Below are 21,638 nucleotides of genomic sequence, written 5' to 3' on the forward strand. Positions count from 1 at the left end.
ACTTATTTGTAGACATTCGCACACCTGAACTCATTTCCTCAACTGACAGGAAAGGAAAATAGAAAAACAAATGACGTGTATCCAAATAGGAACACAAACTCCTTTTTTTATTATTATTATTATTATAGTCTTATTGACCAAACAGAATATAGTCCTTCATGCTTTCTGTTGGCTCACAACACTGGAGTTCATCAATTCACAGGTCAAAAGTCATGTCAGAACTTACCAGAAACTATCAGAAACAAATGTCATTCACATTACGTATCCTTTCCCTTTTTTGGTCAATTTTAGGTACATTTGTTCTGACTGTTGCGCGATCTGAGAAAGAAGAAAAGCATAGTTTTCTGAAAAAGTGAGTTCCATACAAGCACTGAATCAGAATCATTACTAGGGCCTCCATGGAGACTCACCTAAACACACAACAACACAAACAGATGAAGTAAAATATATATGAGGAAATAAAAGAAACAAAGCGAAAGGTGAGTTCATTAAAAAAGTTGTTTACACAAGAAACAAAGGTTAATCTGCTCAGCAGGATCCCATCTTCCTATCCTATTATTCCTATCATCCGTTTTTGGCTTAAGTCATTACCCATGGGCAAGTCAAAGATAAAATTGTTGTGCAGTTAAAAGAATAGTTTACCATGTAATTCTAACATAGGTAAAAGAATAATGCACAGCTGTTGTGAGGCTCAGAAGACAACATTGTACGTGCTTCTCGCCTCAGTATTAGACAAAGGCCTTTTTTTGGGAAAAATTTTCCTAATACACTTTACGAATGTCATCAAGTGAAGCACCATTTTATTGTGAAACATTTCTGTATCACGCCCCAAGCATGCTGTTGTGAAATTCAGTTGCATGCCTGGAACACGGTCACTCCTTTTTTAAGGCCCACCTCTGTTTTAACAACTGAGCTGGCAGCTCACCCAGTGCTTTCTTTCAAAGATTAAAAAAAAAAAAAAAAAAGCTTAAGAAGAACTTTGAATGTATGCTTGAGAAGCCCTCCTTCAGGGCACAGCAATTCCTTAGCTTGGGTAACGAAACGCTTCCAAGTTCCACCGAGATCCACATTAATACACTGGCTTCTGTAACACACGTTTTAAGAAAGAAAAATAAATACATAGTCCTTCTCCCTACAGCTGGTTTATTGTGTAATTTATAGAAGAAAGAAAATAAACCTTTGAAATGGACAATAATAAGATTTAAAGCACAGGTTCATAGTCCCAAATCCAACTTTAAACACTGCCGAATTAACATACAAACATAAGGTCTGCTCTATAATTATGTTTTTTGGGGAAAAATTGTACAGTTGTGAAAATTGTGAAAAATCCCTTACAGCTCAGCACAACCCTGTGTCCATATACTTCCGCCTGGTTTCTACCCACCTCCCAAAACATAATATTAGGTGAACTGATGACTCTAAATAAATTGCCCAGAGGTGTGAATGAGCAATGTACAAAATTGTCTGTGTGTGTGTGTGATGGACTGGCATCTAATCCAGGGTGTGTTCCTTCCCAACACCCAGAGTTTCAGGGATAGGTCATGAATCTACTGAGAACCACTGAGAATCTAATAAGAAGTGTTAAAAAAAATAGAAAAAGAAAAACAAAATAGAATACAAATCCGAGAATGCAAGAGAAACAAAAGCACACAGATAACCTGGAAGATAAGGAGAACCTGCATTTAGTGCAAAAAATTGACTTTTTTCATATACTTATTTTCCCAATTATAAACAATTATAATTATTCAATTATAAGCAATTTCACCAAAGAATGAAGAGGAATGTGGTTTAAAGTTGATCTGACTCACTTCCCTGGAATCTGTTACATTTACAACATTTGGCAGACGCTTTTATCCAGAGTGACTTACATTATTTAATTTTTTTAAAAATATAAGCAATTGAGGGTTAGGGGCCTTGCTCAGGGGCCCAATGGTGGCAGCTTGGTGGACCTGGGATTGAACTTTCACCCTTTTGATTGGTAGCCTAACGCCTTAACCACTAGGCTACCACATGCCCCAATTCTCCCGGTTCCAGGCATTAGGAATCAAGAGTCGACTCCAACAGTTATGGTTCTGTATACTATCAAAATAGAGTAATTTTTATATAAATATAGTAATTACTGAAGGAACTGAATAATAAATGAATTAAGAAAACACTTATAAGTTTAAAAATAGCCTTTTAGTATCAGTGGCCAGTTCCACCCATACATTCAACTGTTAAGGTCACTTATTCGACATATCGTCGCTGTCGGGTGGAATCCTCATATCTCAAAAACCGTTATTTTTCAGGAAATGAAAAAAACGCCGTACCTTATCTGCAGTGCACAGGGTTTAGTCCGCGTTGCAGTGGATTGTCTTGCGCTAAATTCCTGTCCTCAGACGAGCACCAGAACTAGCGGGGGTCAAGATTTTTTTTTCTTTGAGCCCAGTGTTTTGAAGACATTTACCTCAGAAGACGTGTTGATTCGTTGCGACTCTTATTAAGGAGAAATATGCCGTGAAGCTCTCCCGCGGAGTGAGGAAGAGGTGGACAGTTGAAGTGTCCAATGGAGTTATGAGATTTGCGCTCAAGCTATTTTCAAGACTTTAGATTGGTTAATAACTTGTAAAAATAACAGACCCACGTGGGGACTGACCAAGAGCATCGATATGTGAAAAAATATGAAATTGACCAAATTTGGACATACGAGGTTTCCGCCCGACAGCGACGATATGCTTTGTATAATAAAATCAAGAATAATCTGTCAGAATAATGTTAGGCTTAAATTCAACAAAATATTTTGATGTGTTAAAAGGTGTTACATTATGCTGCATATATTCTTATTATTATTTACAGTAAGATCACACAAAGAACATGTTTTCGCTATTAACGTTTAGGACGCTGTACACCTTCAGCTTGTAAGCTGATACTGTGGGAGGCTGCTGACAATACAGAGGCTTGTACAAAATCTGCTAGCAGTGTTCACATTAACAGTGGGCCATTGTGTAAATTCTCAAAATCAGATGAACAAGAGCTTAACGCATAACATGCAGCAGGCCAACCATTTCATATACTTCAATTCTTTTCAATTTTTATTCTTTTCAGATGCAAAACCAGGATAGCAGTCTTTCATTTCGCACCCATAGAAAGTGCAAATAAACACAGGTAGATAAAAAGAATGCACTTTATTACCCAGAGCTTGTAATTTTTTTTTTTTATAAAAATAGAGCACTACATCCATAGAATTATCAGCTGATAATGATGGCTGTACATTTCTCACTAGAAAAACAGCTCAAATTTGATAAAGGTTTACAGTATATTGTCCAAATGATTTCCAAAAGTATGTAAAACAAAACCAATTGCTGAATTCACTGCATATATGTCACTGTTTTAACTCTGTGGATTGAACAACACTATAGAAGGGTCTGCACACAGGCAGTGATAGCATCATGGGATGCATTTTAGGATATCTGAGTGACTCTACAAAGACAGTGGAATGTAGCATCAGTTTCTGCATCAGCTGTACTCAGGGATTTGGGTTTAATCTGTTCACTTTTGTGTAGAAAAAACAAGCAGAACTGCATTTACAAAACCCAGGAAAAATTCCAGGGCATTGCTTTACTGTTAAAACTCCTACCATCAGGCTAATATGACATACACCTTCATGCTTCAGGAAGCCTGTAAGGAGTATTGCATTATTGAAGGGGCAGCAAATAGCAGGACCGATGACAGAATTGTTTCAGAGTAAATGAAAAGAGAAAGATACTCAAAGGGAGGTGCTAAATGATCTGTTGTATGAGAAGCTCCTCAATGTACAGTCATGACGGATTCACGTGATATATGCCACAGAGGGTAAAAAACACACATTCTCACAGTGTATTCCGTTTGTTTCTATACATTTATTCCTATTTTATTCTTAAGTTCTGTTTGTTATGATGTTCAAACTGTGATGTTCAAACTGATGTTCAAACTGTGGTCATGTAAATATAGTTAATTCTATATGAATAATTCTTCAGGAAACCTCCATGACAATTGCCCTCATACTGCCTTCCAAATCTCAGGAGCACAAACGCTGCCTCCCCAAATGCCAACTACCTAAGCAGACTTCTCCTAAAAAGACATTGGGTTAGTAGAAAAATCATTTGAAATGTCTAGTACAACAATATTCTTTATTTTGAAAATCAAATCAATGTAGTTTTATAAGCATTTATTTAGAGCAAAGACTATATTTTCCCCCCTTGATACACTTTTTCATAGAAATTACACTTAAAACATAAAACGTACAATTTCATTATTAAAAAGAACATTTCGACAAAATATACTGTGTTGTCAAACATTCTAACAGCGAAAGCTAAACCATATTATTGAATAGTTTGCAGCAAGTGGATCATTTAAATGTGGCAGTTATCAAATTGTTTGCTTTGTTCACATCTTTGGAGTTGCTTAGCTTGGAAAAATATATAAAAACAGAATAAACATTATTAAGGACAGTTAAAAATAATATTTTTAGAACTGACTTTTACATCAATAAAAGCGTTAAGGAATTGAACCAGAATTTCCATTCAGAAACCAACGTTGCCTCTTGCTAAGCAGTAGCCCAGCTTGTTCTGGTTGCCAAGGGTTGACATGATGCCTACATAGGCTTCGATGAGGATGGGCTGTCTCAGAAGCATCACACCGTTGGCTTTCCCTGGGAGAGGATTTAGACTGTGGGCTTTCTGTGCTGCAACAGTCAACTGATCCTTAAAACTCTGAAGCTATGAGGAGAAAGCAGATATCTGAAATCATTAGGTTATGTCTGACCTGAGACTTATCAAACGTGGCAATACGTTTGATAAGCAATACGGCAGGAATAACGTGATAGTGAGACGATTCAATTGCTAAATTTCAAACATCTTCAAACAGAATTTTAATACTATTAGTTGTCGTAATGTATGAAATGATCCCAATTAAAATCATGCCCAAGAAAACTATGATAACATGTTCTCCATGTCTCATTATATAATGACACCTCTAAACACAGACCTCATGAAGAAAACTGGGACATGCAATGTTATGCCTGGAGAAAAAGCATTTCAAGTGATGAAGTGGAAGTGGGTTAAAAAAGATAACATAGAATGCTGATTGTTCAGAGGTAATAAGGATATTGTGTTCTGTCCATTTGCATTAAAGGTTACTTTGGATCTTGCTGTACAAGGGGTCAGGCATGTAGGCTGGTTGTTTAATTGATTGTGAGAAAGTCACTATTTTAAAAGATTGCTTACTTAATCACAAATATTTCATCTCGTGTTATAATTTTCTTGTCGTCCTATGCTGTCCTCCTATGGTTGGCTTTTGGATCATCTCTGAAATTCAATTCAAATAACTTTGGCATTCGTCGCAGTGGCCCTCATTTACGTGTCACATTATGCATTCTAAAACTGTCTAATACACGAAAAAATAATTGTTCTATTGTGACCAAACCCAGCCGAAAACATCTAGCTGTCTTTACATGGTTGATGCTCTCTGCCTCATTTACCTCCCTCTTTCTCTCTGTGCTACTCAGCACCATGGGCGTGGTGGAATGTGAGGAATGGTATTGGGGCTGAAAGCTTTGACACCCAGCCTCTACAAATGAGCGGTTATGTGATCTGTGCAGTCACCTGCAAGGACACTGCAACTCCACCCATGTCCACCGTGACCTGCTAAAAGCTGCATCATCTCTACAGGGCTTCACAGTCATGAGAAAGTGTGGCTCAAGGGTGTTTTTTATAGTTATGAAGATTTCTGTTTCATAAAGTGGCTGTACTGTAGTTGAACTCCTCAGTGAAAGAATACTGAAGATCCCTTAAAGGTACTTTCCTGTGCACTTTAAACACTGAAAAGGAAGCATCTAGACTCTGAGTAAAGATGAAACTAATGCAAATGTGCAGCATATGTGTGTTTGTGTGCGTGTGTGTTGTGTTTATACTGATCCAGAGGTTCTCTTTGCATCGAGGGACCCATTTAACTCTAAATAAACATCTACGCCCACAGATACTGTATAAGGCTCATCATTTAAATGTGGTACAGTAGAGTTTTTACTATTTATTGGAGCCAAATTTTTTTGTCTAAACATTTCAGACACAAACCCAGTTTTTTGGTTAAGTTAGTTTAGTAATAAGGGTGTGTTGTAATTTACACCATGGTAAAAAAAAAATGCACAAAATACCCCTGACTAGGGTTCACGGACCATTTCACAAAGGTGCAATGTCAAGGGCATAATTAATTGCTGAAACTATCATCATCAATATCACCATCATCATTATAAGCCATAAATAATTATAATAGTACTGAATGTTCTTTTAAAAGGAAAACAATAAGCTTTAATGTTCACAATCCATATGGCTAAGTTTATCTACCCATTCAAAGCCCACAGTTTCCTGTAGGCTTCTGACATTAAACGATGTTAACAGAAGTCTCCTCACCTCACAGATTTTGGACATATTCTCATTAGCATTGTGAACTGGGTGGTATGTCAGAGTAGCATAGGGGTAGTCAGTGGCAAAAGGGTTCCAGCGTGATGTTACTGACGGCTCTCGGAGCTTGTCCCAAAACACACGCATTCCCTCGCCCTCTCGCCTGAAACGATAAAACACAAATAAACAAATAAATATGCATTTAAATCATTTTATTTCACCCCTTGTAATCACTAGCAGCAGTGAATGTCTATCTCAGACTGAGGGAGTAAACTGACAGATGATCATTCCCTTATCTCCTTCTCACCTCCATGTGAACATGATATGGAGGAATCTTGTGATCGTGGTCAGAGCTACAGTCGTCTCATATTCTAAAGCTGGGGATACCATTTGCCATTCCGTTACACTTTATGCACAATTTTCTGTACAGTAGCCATTTTTCATGTCTCTCATTAACATTACTGTCCTGTAGTAGCTAGTCACAATGCACTGTTCCTTGTCCATCCACAGGCTTTTATCTGCAGTTCTGGCTGCTCTATCACATACGTATACCAGCCACAGTTTCTGAGTGGTTTAGTGCCTGTGCAGAATACATTTTTAATTCACACCACAATCTTTACTTACTTCTCAATTCTTCTTCCATCATGTGGGACCCATGATCTGTGCTTCTAAACCCAACATTTTCTTACAATTATTCCATGTCGTCTGACGTCTCAATGACTAGTGTGGCTGTGACTAGCAGTCACGGTTATGTTAGCATGCTAAAATGCTATTTCTTTTACATGCAATGCGCAGTGTCTTATGTCTTATGGTAACAACACATGATAAACTGTGAATTTGATGCCTTTTTATAAATTACACACATTTACATTAGATTAAGTCTGGCTCTTAATTTACCTGAGTACCACATCCTGTAGAGTTAGATTTAATTCTGAGTTAAGAAGAAGCCTATATTAGTCACATGTACATTACAGCACAGTGAAAGTCATCCCATACACAGACATTAAAGACAAGTACGACAAAAAAACACCATTGTCATTTTACTGAGCAACCTGAAAGTCTTTTGTCCTGAAGAGTTTCCCGTTGTCCTGTTTGTTATGTCCTCACTCTAATTTGCACTTTAAGATATTTTGAGTAGTCTTTGAGTTAGTTATTACTATAGATATAACAATGCCTTTGACTTGCCTTGCAGCTGGCGCTGAACAGTTCTGTGGTATGTTATTGCTGTATCACTCGTATACACTGATGATTATCAGTTAACTTGATTTTGACTAAAGTGCAGCTCCTCCAGTTTTACCTCTACAGTTTTTTTCTTCGGTTATGCACTATACACGATGACAGGTCACAGTAATTATGCAGCCAGCATCTGAATTGATGTGTGCTCACTGACTTGGAAGGGACCACCGTATTTGTTGCTATTTCTAACCGTAAATCATGCTCCAAACCTATAATGCCAATGTTGACACGAGATGCTCAGCAAGCAAATTTACATTCTGATTTTGAGTCAAACCTTGGCACAAGCCCCTGGCTTAATTGCAAACTCTTAAGGCTTAGTTGCAATAGATAAAAACGACACCTTAAAGCCCAAAAAACAGTCTGAGTTACTTTCTAGAGGAATCAGTGATATGGCATGAAACATGGCTTTGCTATTTAAAATTTAAAAAAAAATTTTTTTTTAAATGCTATTTGCTATTTTTGCACTTATTTAAAAGCTGTAACTATGCAGCATCTAGGTTTGTATTTTCCATCAGGGCCCTTCTTATCGCTCAGTGGCCATTCAGAGGAAGTAAAACATGCAATGTCTATAGCTGAGGTATGTAGGAGGTTCTTCGTCCTTGAGGTGCCATTTTGAAGAGCCTGAGCTCCATTGTGCCAGCTCAGCTCCCGCCAGCTCCATGCTGTGTCTGCTTCAGGCTAATGTGATGATGGATCATGTGCAAGTTGGGTTTGGTCAGATCACTGTGCCCAAAAGAAAACCTGCATGCAAGCCACATGGGTACAGAGAAAACATGCAGAGAAACTCCAGACATTAACCTGAGCTCAGGATCTATCCTAACCTGGAGCCATGGGGCAGCAACGCTACCTTACATATTCTTCTTCATCTTCTTATTCTATTTATATTATTATTACTATTATGATAACCGTTATCATCCATCACAATAAACGGCCTATATTGAATCTTACCTAAAGGGCAAGCCCTTTTTTTATTTCATTTAATTTTGGCAGAACTACAATATAATGTTTAAGGTAAACACCAGATTATGAAACACAATGCAAAAAATCCAAGTGCCCATCATTAGGAAGGCATTATCATGTTAGCTGCTCACCGATTCACATGCACTTGTGTTTTCAAATAGGTAAGCTTGACCTCTCGAACCCCTCTGTTCTCTTCCAACAAAGCTCAGTCACTGCCAAAATCAGCACCATTCCTCTTTAGGGCACCTCCTTTATGCATGAGCCAATCTAATGTTTACTAAGCTTAAAGGCAATTCCCAGTGTTCATCAGATTTTCTTTCACTCCCCCTTCTTTTCTTTTTGCCATTTTAAGTAAATAGATTTTAATGAAACACCCAGGGGCCATGTCTTTATTTTCCAGGCTGATGAAACCCCAGAAGACAAGTGTGTGCCTGGCAGCAAACACTGAGCTTTAAACCTACTCCACATTCAGGCTTTGAAATGATCTTGGCACCCTTCCATTTTCACTAAGATCTTTCACAATGCTGTATTTACAGTCTGCCCATCAATCTCAGTTGGGGAGGCACTGATTTCAGTACATGGCTTTAGGATGCACTCCAGGATAGTTTACTGCGCTTATCTGACATGCTAATGCATTTGAAATGAATGTCTTTATAGCCTTATTACAAATACCGAAAAGCAAATGATTAGACGCGACTGTGATAGAGAAGGTTTCCCTATACTGCATTTAAACTGCAGATATTCTGGATAACAAGATGTTCAAGTGCATAACATGGATTAACGTAACTGCCAATAGAAACGACATATGCACCTTGATTCAGTGCATAAGTCGTATTAAGTGTAGGTATATTTATGATGCACATTTTTAATGTCTCTATAATGAACCAGTAATCAGAATAAAAGAAAAAAAATGTAGAACTAAGGACACAGAAAACTAGATAACAAAACAATCAAAACAATCAAAACAATTCAGAGATGTAGAAACGCTGCACTGTTTGCTGAGGTAAAACCTTTGCTACAGAACTTAACATATAAGTATGTAAATACAATCTGCTAGATGATAATATGGATGTTGGTCTGTCAGTGTTATGGACAACATAAAAATTAAAAATGTTAGCAATTGTGCTAAGAGAAAAACATGTTGGCTTGTGGGACGAGATGTAAAAAAAGGTGAAAAAATCATGCATGTTTTAGGAAATACAGTACCTTCAGAACATATACAGGACTTTTGTGTAACAATTTTGTTTACCTATTGTGTTTCGGGTTTCATCTATTTCCATCCTCGGTACAACATGTATTCCGTCCTTTTATTTCGTCACTTGTTTTTAGCAAATCTTCGGTCCAGAGTCAATAAAAAAAAGGGTTGTTTAGCTTTGCTCTGTGATTCATGTTTGGCTCAACCAACCAATAATTAGCAACTTCTACAGAACACATTAACTTTCTCCTGAATTTGTGTGAAGTCATAACTGACTCTTACAGGAAAGGTTTTGACTTGTCTCTACATGCACACAAAAAACCCTCACATGCAAATAATGCCTTTTTGCTAGTTATTCTTATCAAAATGAAAGTAGTCATGCTGTGAAGCAGACACAGTTGTCCTCCCACCTCTCCCACCCCTTCTGGCACTAAGCATTACACCTCTGCTGTGTTTTGAGGAAACTGACGTGCCCTTCGGCTTCAACTAAATCGCACAGTGTTAGCGCTACAAAGCGCTCGCGAGCGGCTGCAGGAGGGCCCTGTTGTTTTTTTTAAGCGGATCGATAGACACATTTGGCTGCAGGGCTGTATCATCTCCTCCTCTCTAACCATCTCTCTTCTTCTACTCCGTGTCTCCTTCCTCTCCCTGTCACACAGTTTTTGCCCTTTTTCCACCATGAGTCTGTGCTCATGTTTTAAACTGATGAGTGTAAAAGCTAACATCATCAATATCCGCTTTCACTGTCAGATATTTGTCTCTCTACAGCCACCACACACACACACACACACACACACACAAGTACACTGCATGCACTAAATCTCTCTCCAGGTGTAAAAATGATACAGGACATCATTATTCAAATTCATTGTTTGATTAGTATTTTTGCATAATTAATTAATATTTATTCCACTTCCTCTCCATTATTATTATTATTATTATTATTATTATTATTTTTATTATAATAAAATGTAAATAATACTAATACTAATAGTAGTAATACTACTACTACTAATTATTATTATTGTTATTATTTATATAATAATTCTAATTCTAATAATAATAATAATAATAATAATAATTATTATTATTATTATACTTATTATTATTATTTTTATTATTATTATTATTATTATTGTTGTTGTTTTTTGTTGTGATTGCAAATGCAGATATTATCACAAAATCAACTAAACTCCATGAAATGTTTCATTTTTAATGTGCAATTTTCCATAGATTTGAGACAAGGCATGTGGTGTGACTTTAATACAACACACATTCAGCCAAACCGTATTCTATTGACGTGCATCAAACATGAATACAGCCATCATAGAAGGTTATTACATTATAATGTCACCAATTCAAGTAGTTTTCTGGAAGTTAACCTGCAAATTGCATCGCAATACTTAAATAAATAAAGAAATTCCAGCAGAGTGACAAAATAAAGATCTCTTAAGTAACTGCATTTGTTCCTTATGGTAAAGTATATAACAGATACCTGCTACACACTGGACATATACACAGTACTGTATTAAACAATTTAAAATGATTAGAAATGATACATTCCTACAGAGGGTTCATTTATGTAGAAAATGAAAAACAACAACAACAACAACAAACCATTGCTATTATGTCTTTAATAGACTTCACCTAAAAAGCCCCAGACACATCTGCCTCACCTCTTAGCTATAGTAAAATGTTTGCACTTATGGTTAACAAGGGACTGGTTCATTAATTTCTCTCCCCTTCACTGATTCACACGCTCTTTTGTTTTGAGTGTACACACAAAGCGAGGACTGCACCGGCTGATAAATCAGGACTCCAAGACACACATGAAGACAGATTCGCTTTTCCAAATGCAGCGAGAGTGTGTTTGCTTTGGGAGGAGTTCTGCATGCACCTTGTGTGTGTGTGTGAGTGTGTGCATATGTGTGTGAGTGAGTGTGAGTGTGTGTGAGTCAGAGAGCGTGTGTGTGTGTGTGTGAGTTTGTGAATGTTTGTGTGCGAATGTGTGAATGATTGTGTGAGTGTGTGTTAGCCTGTGTGTGTGAGTAAGAGTGTGTGTGAGTGCGTGTGAGTGTGTGTGTTTTTGTGTGTGTGTGTGTATGTGATGCAGTGTGCCATAACCTTACCTGAGCACCCCATCCTGAACATACCTTAAGGGAAAGCATTTTCTGTAGCAAACACATGGCCCAGGGCTACACACACACACAAACACACACACACACACACACACACACACACACACACACACACACACACACACACACACACACACACACACACACACTACCTTATAGGAGGCAGTAGTCCAGCTGCTTACACAATGTTTTCAGAGCATGGACAATATGTGTGTGTGTCAGTGACTCCACCCAGATGAGCTTGACCATGAAAAATAAAGAAAAGGTGAGACACAAAGGCTTCACTTGGCAAAAAGGGCCTTAAACAATAAGTGTGCACTGGAAACAGGGGTGTAACCCTGATGGGGGTAGGGGTTATATTTTCGGTGCCAAGATTTGTTTGTGTATATAAATGTAGATGCAATAAGTGTGTGCATGTGTGTGGATGTCATCCTGCATAATCATGTGCTAAACATATGTTTGTCTAGTGAGAACGACATGTCATACTGATGTGTGCATAAGAGAGACGTGTGTGTGTGTGTGTGTGTGTGTGGAGAGATCTCCAGATGATTACAGGTAAGCTATCCGAATAGGGCCAGTTGAGACAAGCAAGAGAAGGCTGGGCTGCAGTCGCCAATGCTCTTACACACTCACTGTTTATGGTACAATGCTGAGCTTTCACTGATCACTACACACACACACACACACACACACACACTACATCTCACACCCATTCTGACTCTCCTACTCCATTATTCTAAAAGATTAACCAACACAAAAGGAAAAGTTGGCGGGAGTGATCAGGAAAAAAAGAGCTTTCTTTACTGTATATGGATGAATTATGAGCTTCCACAAGACATATACAGGATGCTTCATAAAATCATATATAAGAGGACAAAATATAAATGCTCCAGCCATAAAACAGAAGTAATGCTCATTTCATTGCCCACCTTCTAGCATAAACACACACACACACAACACACACGGCTCACATTCCCCAGCATATTTTTAACTAAGCTTCACCACAGTGTCTGAAAATTCCTGCAGTGGTTGAGTGCACTCTGTGAGGATGAGGACTAGTAAGTCAACACATTAGATAAATATCAACGGCCCGCTTCAGCTGTCATGGCAAGTGGCTCACACATCCAAGCACACAAATCCCCCTGATTGCTCAACGCAGCTCCAGAGCCAGCTTACAACCCGGCCGTTACAGCATGCCATACACGAGCCGGCGGCTGTGCACCACTGTCCACACGTGTGAATAAAGCGACAAGAGGACGTCTTACAGAAGAGGAAGACAGACTGGAGAAGGGGAAAACGGAGCATGGGGATAAGAGGATACGTGCAAGAGAGAGAAAAACAACCAAAATGATCAGATACTTAATCAAAATCATTATCAAGACACACACGTTCACGAGAGTGAGCATGGGGAGAGACATTCCATACAATACCTTTCATACAAGATCCCTATCACTGAACATCACTTATATATGCATGTGTATATATTCTATACCTGTACATTCATTCATTTATTCATTCAGGGTTGCAGTGGATTCCAGGAACACTAGGCCTCAAGCAAATATACCATACTGGAAGGATTCATGGAATAGGGCGCACACACACACTTGCATTATTTACATATGACATAGCCAGTCAATTTCCATGCACATTTTTGGGAGTTAGGAAGGAAGCTGGAGAACCCAGAGGAAACCTATAAAGACACAGAGGAACATGTACAACTTCCTGTAAACAGATGAGTGAAATACGATGATACCATCACAGCACATACTGCAATGATACTTTCCTATATTTATGCATATTAATATTTGACTAAATGAAAATGTATTGTCATTGTACAGAGTACAAATAGGGCTCAATGAAATGCAGTAATATATTTCTTTACAATGAACAGCCTTTAAATAAATAAATACAAAAAACCCTTTGGACTATAAACAGAATGTGTAAGGGATCTGTTTTGAAATATGTGAAACTGGAACTTTCCCCTACAGTGTAGCCTTTGCTAGCATGTTGACCCCTGTGCACAACACAGATGTACTTCAACACTGTGAAATGTATGACAAGCAGCTGCTTGCTGAAAAGAAGTGCTTAACAAATCCAAACACAAGAACGCTTAATCCCTGCCATTCCGAATCAGGAAGTCAACGCATTCAACACTGTGGGATCGTGCTTCGCTTTTGTTGCTTTTTCTTACGCTCCACCTCTACAATTTTATGTTTGAACAGTAAAGATTTACTGTATGGCTTAGAGAACTCTCAAAAAAATCAGGACAATTGGGACAATACCACAGACTGGTGAAGCAGCTGTGGATGTCAAACCTATAATAAAGTAAATGTACGTAAAGGAGGACTGGTGGTCAGTGTGATAAAAGGAAGTACAGATAGAAACGTGTGAAACATCCCCATCTGCTGGTACCACACAGAATGACATCTGTTTACTGTTCAAACCTATTTCAACATCATGCACATACAAACACCTATCACAACTCATCTAACTGCTGTGTCTAAGGTTGTTGTTGTTTTTTATTTATTTTTTAATCTATATCGGATCCATCACTCCAGCTGTATCCAAACAGGACATGTTCAGAAATGAAATTTCTTAAATCACCATTTAAATAAACACCACCTCATTTTTGACATCTTAATCCGTTTACCTCAAAGAGTGAAGTGAAAAGTGATAAGTTCTGCGTTAGTACATTTACATAATTTCTGCATCAAAAACATACTGTATTTTCATGCTAGCACACTTTGGACTAATGCTAATGCAAATGTGTTAGCAATCAGGTGCAGTGGTACTATCATAGGTCAATCTTTTGTATCTTTAGTATGTATCTTTTAAAGCTTTAAAGGTATATCAGCATGTAAATTCCTTTAAAGATACACTATATTCACATTTCCAGAGAGATATTTATATCTGAGAGTGCGCTGGTACCGAAGGCTAAAACAATCAGCCCTCGGTTCTTAAAGTCAGCTCCAGGATATGTGAAGCACAGCCAGTATGTCTGATAATTCTAAACTTTTCTTCCAGTAATGGGAAACTCACCACTCACCATTATCAGTCATTATGTTTATTACTGAGTTCCTATAGTTATTTAACTGTTTGACTGGTCATTAGAATGGATTTATTCCGACCTTCAATAAATCCAAAACAATCTACCATGCCATTAACAATTACTTTTATCTAATTACAAGAAAAGAGTTTTACCTCTACAGCTCCTCTGCACAGCCACAATACACATTTAAGATATTTTAATCATTTTATATTCAGAAAAGAACTCTGTACTGAGGGTAGAAGCCTTTATTATCGCCACATATACATTACAGCAGAATTCTTTTCTGAGGCGGTTAGGGTCAGTGCGCAGGGCCAACTCAAATGCTCAACTGTAGAATATACAATATGTGCTCTGGTTGGTGCTGCTTTTGTGTTTTGTGTAGTGTATTGTATTGTTTGTTTGCACTGTCTTTTGTCTCACACTGTTTGCAGCAGGTTGCACAGATGCACTTTATGTGGCTAAGACTAACTTACTTAAGTCCTTAGCCCTGTGTTGTTCTATGTAGCTCTGTCTTTGTTCTATGTAGCACCATGGTCCTGGAGAAACGTTGTCTCATTTCACTATGTACTGCGTCAGCTATATGTGGTTGAAATGACAATAAAAGCTTCTTGACTTGACTTGAAAATTGCGTAACAGTGGCAGCTTGGCAGTGATGGGGCTTGAGCCCTGACATTCTGATCAACAACGCAAAGCCTTAACCACTTCAGCCACAAAAAAGAGTCGTTGCTAGCAAAGGTTTTAGTTCCCTTGTTATAACAAAATGTTTAAGAATCACTAATTAAGCCTTTAATGACCATAATGCCATCGTTTTAATAAGGAAATTGATCTAAGTAGCTAATCAAATCAGAATAGCTTTTATACACACCCTATGAACTCACTGTCCCCAAATAAGGAAGCTTAAAAAGTTGGTGCCACAGTGTAGCAGCTTCAGACCTTTAACTCAAGGTAGTATGTCAGTGGTGATTAGTCTTATAGCTAATATGTGGAGCTGAGTCAAAGTTTTATTTTTCCTGTGTTAACACAAGTTACCTGGCAGGTTCATTTCAAATTTCATGTTTATTTCACCACCACTGTGCCACTAAACAACACACAAACTGAAGATTAATAGTTTCCACATGATGTAGTCATATTATAAATCGTTTATAAATAAGTGTTTAAGTGTAACTAGCTGAAGCATATTATACTATAATAGTCAAAGTTTAAAACACAAGCTGACGAGTTAGAGTGTTATATTACAGCACGCATGGCATCACATGACCTGATGCCACAACCTGATGCCATCTGCATTTAAAAATGAGGGGAAAAAATGACATATACAAATATATTTTCTTTCCCCAAAGCTTCCCTCTGAATGTAGCAAATGCAGTTTGAATTCATCACAACGAGCCATCCTTGTCAGGAATTAAAGAAGACGCGAGTGATGTGCAGTGTAACTGAGTAATTATCTCGTCTAGACAGCTAGAGAGAAAAGCACTTAAAAAAAAAACACATATCCAGCTCCCGCAACTCATCCACACTCTCTCCACCTCACCGCACAGAAAATATTTTCTTAGAAACAACAGGGCTCACACCAAACCACAATGAACTGCTTCTCCAGTTTATCAAAATGGCCCCAGGGCCTTGAAAGATTTGTAGCAAAGTCTCCAGTAGAAACCAAAAGCCACACAATGACTAGTGTACGATGGAGTTGTAACACCAACTCAACCACAGCGCTTTGCAGTAAACAAATAACATTATGAACTGTAGCATTATGTTATTTCAGCTGTTTTTCAGCTGTTTTAGTCACACAAGAGTAGGTCTGCCTCTGTGAGTCATGGGAAGAGCTTATAACAAGAAGAGAAGGAGCAAGAGCGTCACCCAACACTACATGGGCTGTTATACAGTGAACATTCACACTCATCAACCCATTTCTCTCCGTCTCACACACTCAAACACACACACTTACTCACTGACACACTCACCAACACACACACACTTACTCACTGACACACTCACACACACACACACTTACTCACTGACACACTCACACACACACACACACAATCAAACAAACACTCACTCATTGACACACACACACACTCACTGATACACACACACACACTTACTCACACACACTCACACACACACACACACTCACTCACACACACACACACTCACTAACTCAAACACACAACCGCTCCCTATAAAACTATGCATGCTGGCTTCGTTATTAAACTCTACCTTAATATGAGTCAATCATTAAATAAAACATTTAATGGCCCACAGCTATAGAAATGATTCATTGCCCTGCACCACAAAATTCAAACAGGGTCACATCAGGTTGGAAACAACAACAAAAACAATTTAAAGATATTTAAAATAAAGAGATACCAACTCAGATACAAGCAAGAGGATTATTATTATTATTATTATTATTATTTATTTTCTTTTTTTAATAGAAAGATGTCAGAAAAGTTCATAGAGCATCTGGGTGAGATTAAAGGTGTACATCAAGACTGGGATCCTGCAAGCCATAACAAAAAAAAGTCACATAAGCAGAACATATTTACTTTCATGCGGGCATGAGGACATCAGATATGAAACGTGTGGAACAAAGAAAGAGCACGTTCATTACCATTACCATGAACACACAGCGTTCATTCATCCATTTTTTTATCTATCTGCTCAGGGTGGTGGTGCTGGTGGATTCATATCTAATTAAAGAAAAACAATCCCTTCACATTTAAAAAAAACGAACACAGATATTTGGAGCATACGGTCATTTACACGGAGCAATTAGGACATCCCATGAAAGCCTGTGCTTTTTAATAATGAAAAAAATATAGGGGCATTTTATGATTAATTTAACAATATTGGAAGATTTAAGTAATATAATTAAACAAATAAAACAAAAAAAATGTATTCGCAAAAAAGATGTTTTCTGTAAATGATCTGTCAAATGTTGTTTAAAAAAAGTCTAATTTGTTGTGAGGAATAAGTAATGACACCCCCTCATTTATTTGTACTTAAAATGGGTAAAATGACCTACAGGTGTATCACATCAGAAGCAGATTATTAGAACATTGTTACAGAGCATTTTGGAGAAGGCTTGTCTTATTTATACCTCAGATATTTAGTTTAGTTTGCCTTAATTGTTGAAGTGAGAGGTATCACCATGGTGAGATCCTAAGAGCTCTCTGAGGCCTTCAGAAAGATTGTTGATAATTATGAGTCTGGGAAGGGATATAAATGATCTAAAAAGAATTAGTAATCAGCTATTCCACTGTCTGAAAATCATTTACAAGTGGAGAACATTTAAAACAACTGCCAACATGGCCAGTTCAGGCCGTCCAAGCAAATTCACTTCAAGATCAGACCACAAGATTCTTAAAAAAGTCTCCAAATATGTCTGTTATATCTGAAAAACTGAATTATTTGAACACCATAACAGAGGACATGTTTGGCTTAAACCATATACAGCATTTCAGCAAAAGAAGCTCATACCAGCTGTGAAACATGAAGGTGGAAGTGTTATGGTTTGAGGATGCTTTGCTGCAGCAGCACCAGACCAGATCATCATCACAGAATCCATTATGAATTCTACATTGTATCAGACGGTGCTTGAGGAACATATGAGACCATCTGTCAAAAAAACTGAAGCTGAAGCTGGAACTGGACCTTACAACATGACAAAAACATACCAGTAAATCCACCAAGGACAAGGACTGACAAGTAAAAAACAGTGAATTCTGGAATGGTCAAGTCAAAGCCCAGATCTAGATGCCACTGAGATCCTGTGGGGTGATTTGAAATGGACTGTGCATGCAAGAAACCCCTCAAACATACAGATGAAAGAATTCTGCATTGGGGACTGTGGGAAACTTTAATCCAGTTTGTCAGAAACTGATAGACGGCTACAAGAAACATCTCATTGAGGTTATCTCAGCCAAAAGGGGAAACACTAGCTATTGTTGCACAGGGTGTCCTAACTTTTCCTCAGCTGAAATATTCAGTTTGTTGATTTCTTTTGTTTAATTAAGTGAAAACTTTATTATTTGCACCTAACAAATGATTATTTGTTATGTGCAATTCCATAACTTTCATCTACAGGTGCAAATTAAAATGACGTAAATATTCTATCCATTCATCCATCTATCCATCTATCCTTATTCCGTGACCTACTGAAACACTAATAGGATTTACTAATTAATAGAGACACATCTGTATGTCTGTGGCCCCATCATTCACATGACGTGAACATCACAGAGATCACACTTTTGCTCATTAGAATGTTTGATGTAAAAATTAACTCTAGCTCGATAGATACTGTAGAGGTGGCAAGCTGAAGATACTGCGATTTGCATTGGGAGTGACGAAGATTAACAGGATTGGAAATAAGCATATTATTGGGACAGCGCAGGTAGGATGGTTTGGAGACAATGTGAGAGAGAAGAGATTGAGAGGGTTTGGACATATACAGAGAAGGGATATGGGGAATATTGGAAGAAAAATGCTGAGGATGGGGCTGCTGGGCAAGAGGAGAAGAGTAAGGCCAAAGGGTGAGGGTTGTGGATGTGCTGAGGGAAAACATGCAGAGGAAGATGGTGTGACGGAGGAAGATGCAGAAGACAGGATGAGATGGAGAAAAATGATCCCTAAAGGGAGCAGCCAAAAGAAGCTCAAGAAAAAGAAAAAGAAGAAGGAGAGGAAGATAGATAGATAGATAGATAGATAGATAGATAGATAGATAGATAGATAGATAATGTAAATATAGACTTACAGGTTTAAAGATCCATGCTGACTAACACAGACTGCACTTTTCAGTAAGAATCAGAAAGCAGACACACTGATAGCTTAATTACACATTATTATGACAGATGATAAATTAATTATTGAGTATAATAATTTATTCAAATATAGTTCTTGTCCTAGTGTACCTGGAATTATTTTGTAGCGTCACTAAGGGGAGCTAAAGGTCCAGTGTGGATAATATCAGAGAGTTATGATTACTGACATGATTGATCAGCGCAAAAGTGAGGATTTATCAGTCACACTGATTGGCCAGCTGTGAAATGTAGAGGTGGGAGTGTCCAGATCATTACAGGAGATTTGTGTGAGTTTGGAGTATTGATTGTAGACCTGTCTGACAGCCGCATCCTTAAAGATTAGAGAGAAAGGTTTCGGGTATTTGTCATTGGTGCGTGCGCTTCGGTTTGTTACAGACTGGGGGAATGTGTCGTATATCTTCAGATATGTCTCAAATGTGCACTATAGACTTTTCAAAACATCTCACATCAATCACTTTGTTTTGAAGTAAACAGAAACCTCATGTCACTAAACTGCATCAATTTTCATACATTTTGTTTCAACTCAAATGTATATATTCTAACCCTGACCTAAAGGCTCCACCCTTTTGAGCTCCTGTGGTGTAAAGCACTGCACGTAGCAGATCTGAAGTATACAGTGGTGCTTGGAGGTTTGAAAACCTTTACTAGATTTCTGCATAAATATGACCTAAAACATAAATTCATATCAGATGTTCAGATAAGACAAAGCTATTATACTTGGTCATACCAGGTACTTCAAGCAAAGTTTCCCCTACTCTGGCCACTCACAGATATCTAATATTGGATCATTTTCTTCATAAAATGAATGACAGAGATACTTTGGTGTCATTTGTTTAATTGGGTTTCACGCTTGGGCTCTTAGTCAACTTTCAGGAATTGTATGAAAATCTGATGATGTTTATGTCATATTTATGAAGAATATAAAATTCTAAATGGTTCATAAACTTTCAATCACCACTATATAATGTAAGACCTAGCTTTAAAGAAAAAGACTGAGACGGAAACCAGCAAATAGTAAATGACAGAGCTAGAAAGCTATGAGAGATGAAAGGCAGGAAGGAAGGGAAGGAGGATAAAAGAGTGACTGCTTTGGCTTTTCTTCCTTGCAGAACTTTAGGGTGGTTTTCATTGCTGATTTTATTTATAATTGAATGTAATGTGTGAGGATAAAGGCCCTCGGGTAACACCTATCTCTCATAAGTGCTTTACGCTGCATTACACTTTGTTCATTGAATTAGCTTTTCTTGAGTTGGTGTCCCTTGTGCCTGCTTTCAAGAAATTTCCCATGAAAGGCTTACATTACTTTCTGCAACTAATCACACTAGAGCGTGGCTGTGTATTCACCACACTTCTCCCTTATAACCTTCTCCCTTAATCATTTCCACATAATTCCCTTGCAGAAATAAGAGAAGAAACAACATTTACCTCCTTATACTTTGCTGCCACTGTATAACGAAATAAGCCATTTTACCCTCAGATGTAGAAGATTCACTGGGATATGCTTGATCTCTCTTTTTGTTATGTCAAGTGAATTAACTGGACAATTAACTGGACAAATACATGCATGAATTTTCACAAACAAGTGTGTAGTTATATTTACTACAGTTATACAATTATTAGACAACTAGCTAAAACAGTAGAATATGTGTAATAAAAATAAACAAATTAAATGAATTCTGTGCAAAGTGATAATGGAAGAAAGAAGTCTGGCTTCCAGATGGCCGTATAGTATTACTATACAAATTCCTTTGTTCATTTTTACAGATAACACCTTGAGTCTCATAAAGCACCAGAACCCATTTCAGATTCAGGGTTTTT

General features: G+C 37.7%; 1 protein-coding gene across 1 annotated transcript in view; it reads right to left on the bottom strand.

Moving 5' to 3' along the window:
• Nucleotides 1-4,129: 4,129 nt before the first annotated feature.
• tprg1 (tumor protein p63 regulated 1) overlaps nucleotides 4,130-21,638 on the bottom strand; it is a 33,303-nt gene continuing 15,794 nt past the window's right edge. The window contains exons 5-6 of the mRNA XM_060867720.1: nucleotides 6,426-6,579; nucleotides 4,130-4,736 (exon numbers count right to left, since the gene is read on the bottom strand). Coding sequence (XP_060723703.1) covers nucleotides 4,542-4,736; nucleotides 6,426-6,579 — 349 coding nt within the window. The 3' untranslated portion in view covers nucleotides 4,130-4,541. The remainder of the gene's footprint in view (nucleotides 4,737-6,425; nucleotides 6,580-21,638) is intronic.

The sequence above is a fragment of the Tachysurus vachellii genome, chromosome 4 (assembly GCF_030014155.1).
Source record: "Tachysurus vachellii isolate PV-2020 chromosome 4, HZAU_Pvac_v1, whole genome shotgun sequence".
NCBI lineage: Eukaryota > Metazoa > Chordata > Actinopteri > Siluriformes > Bagridae > Tachysurus > Tachysurus vachellii.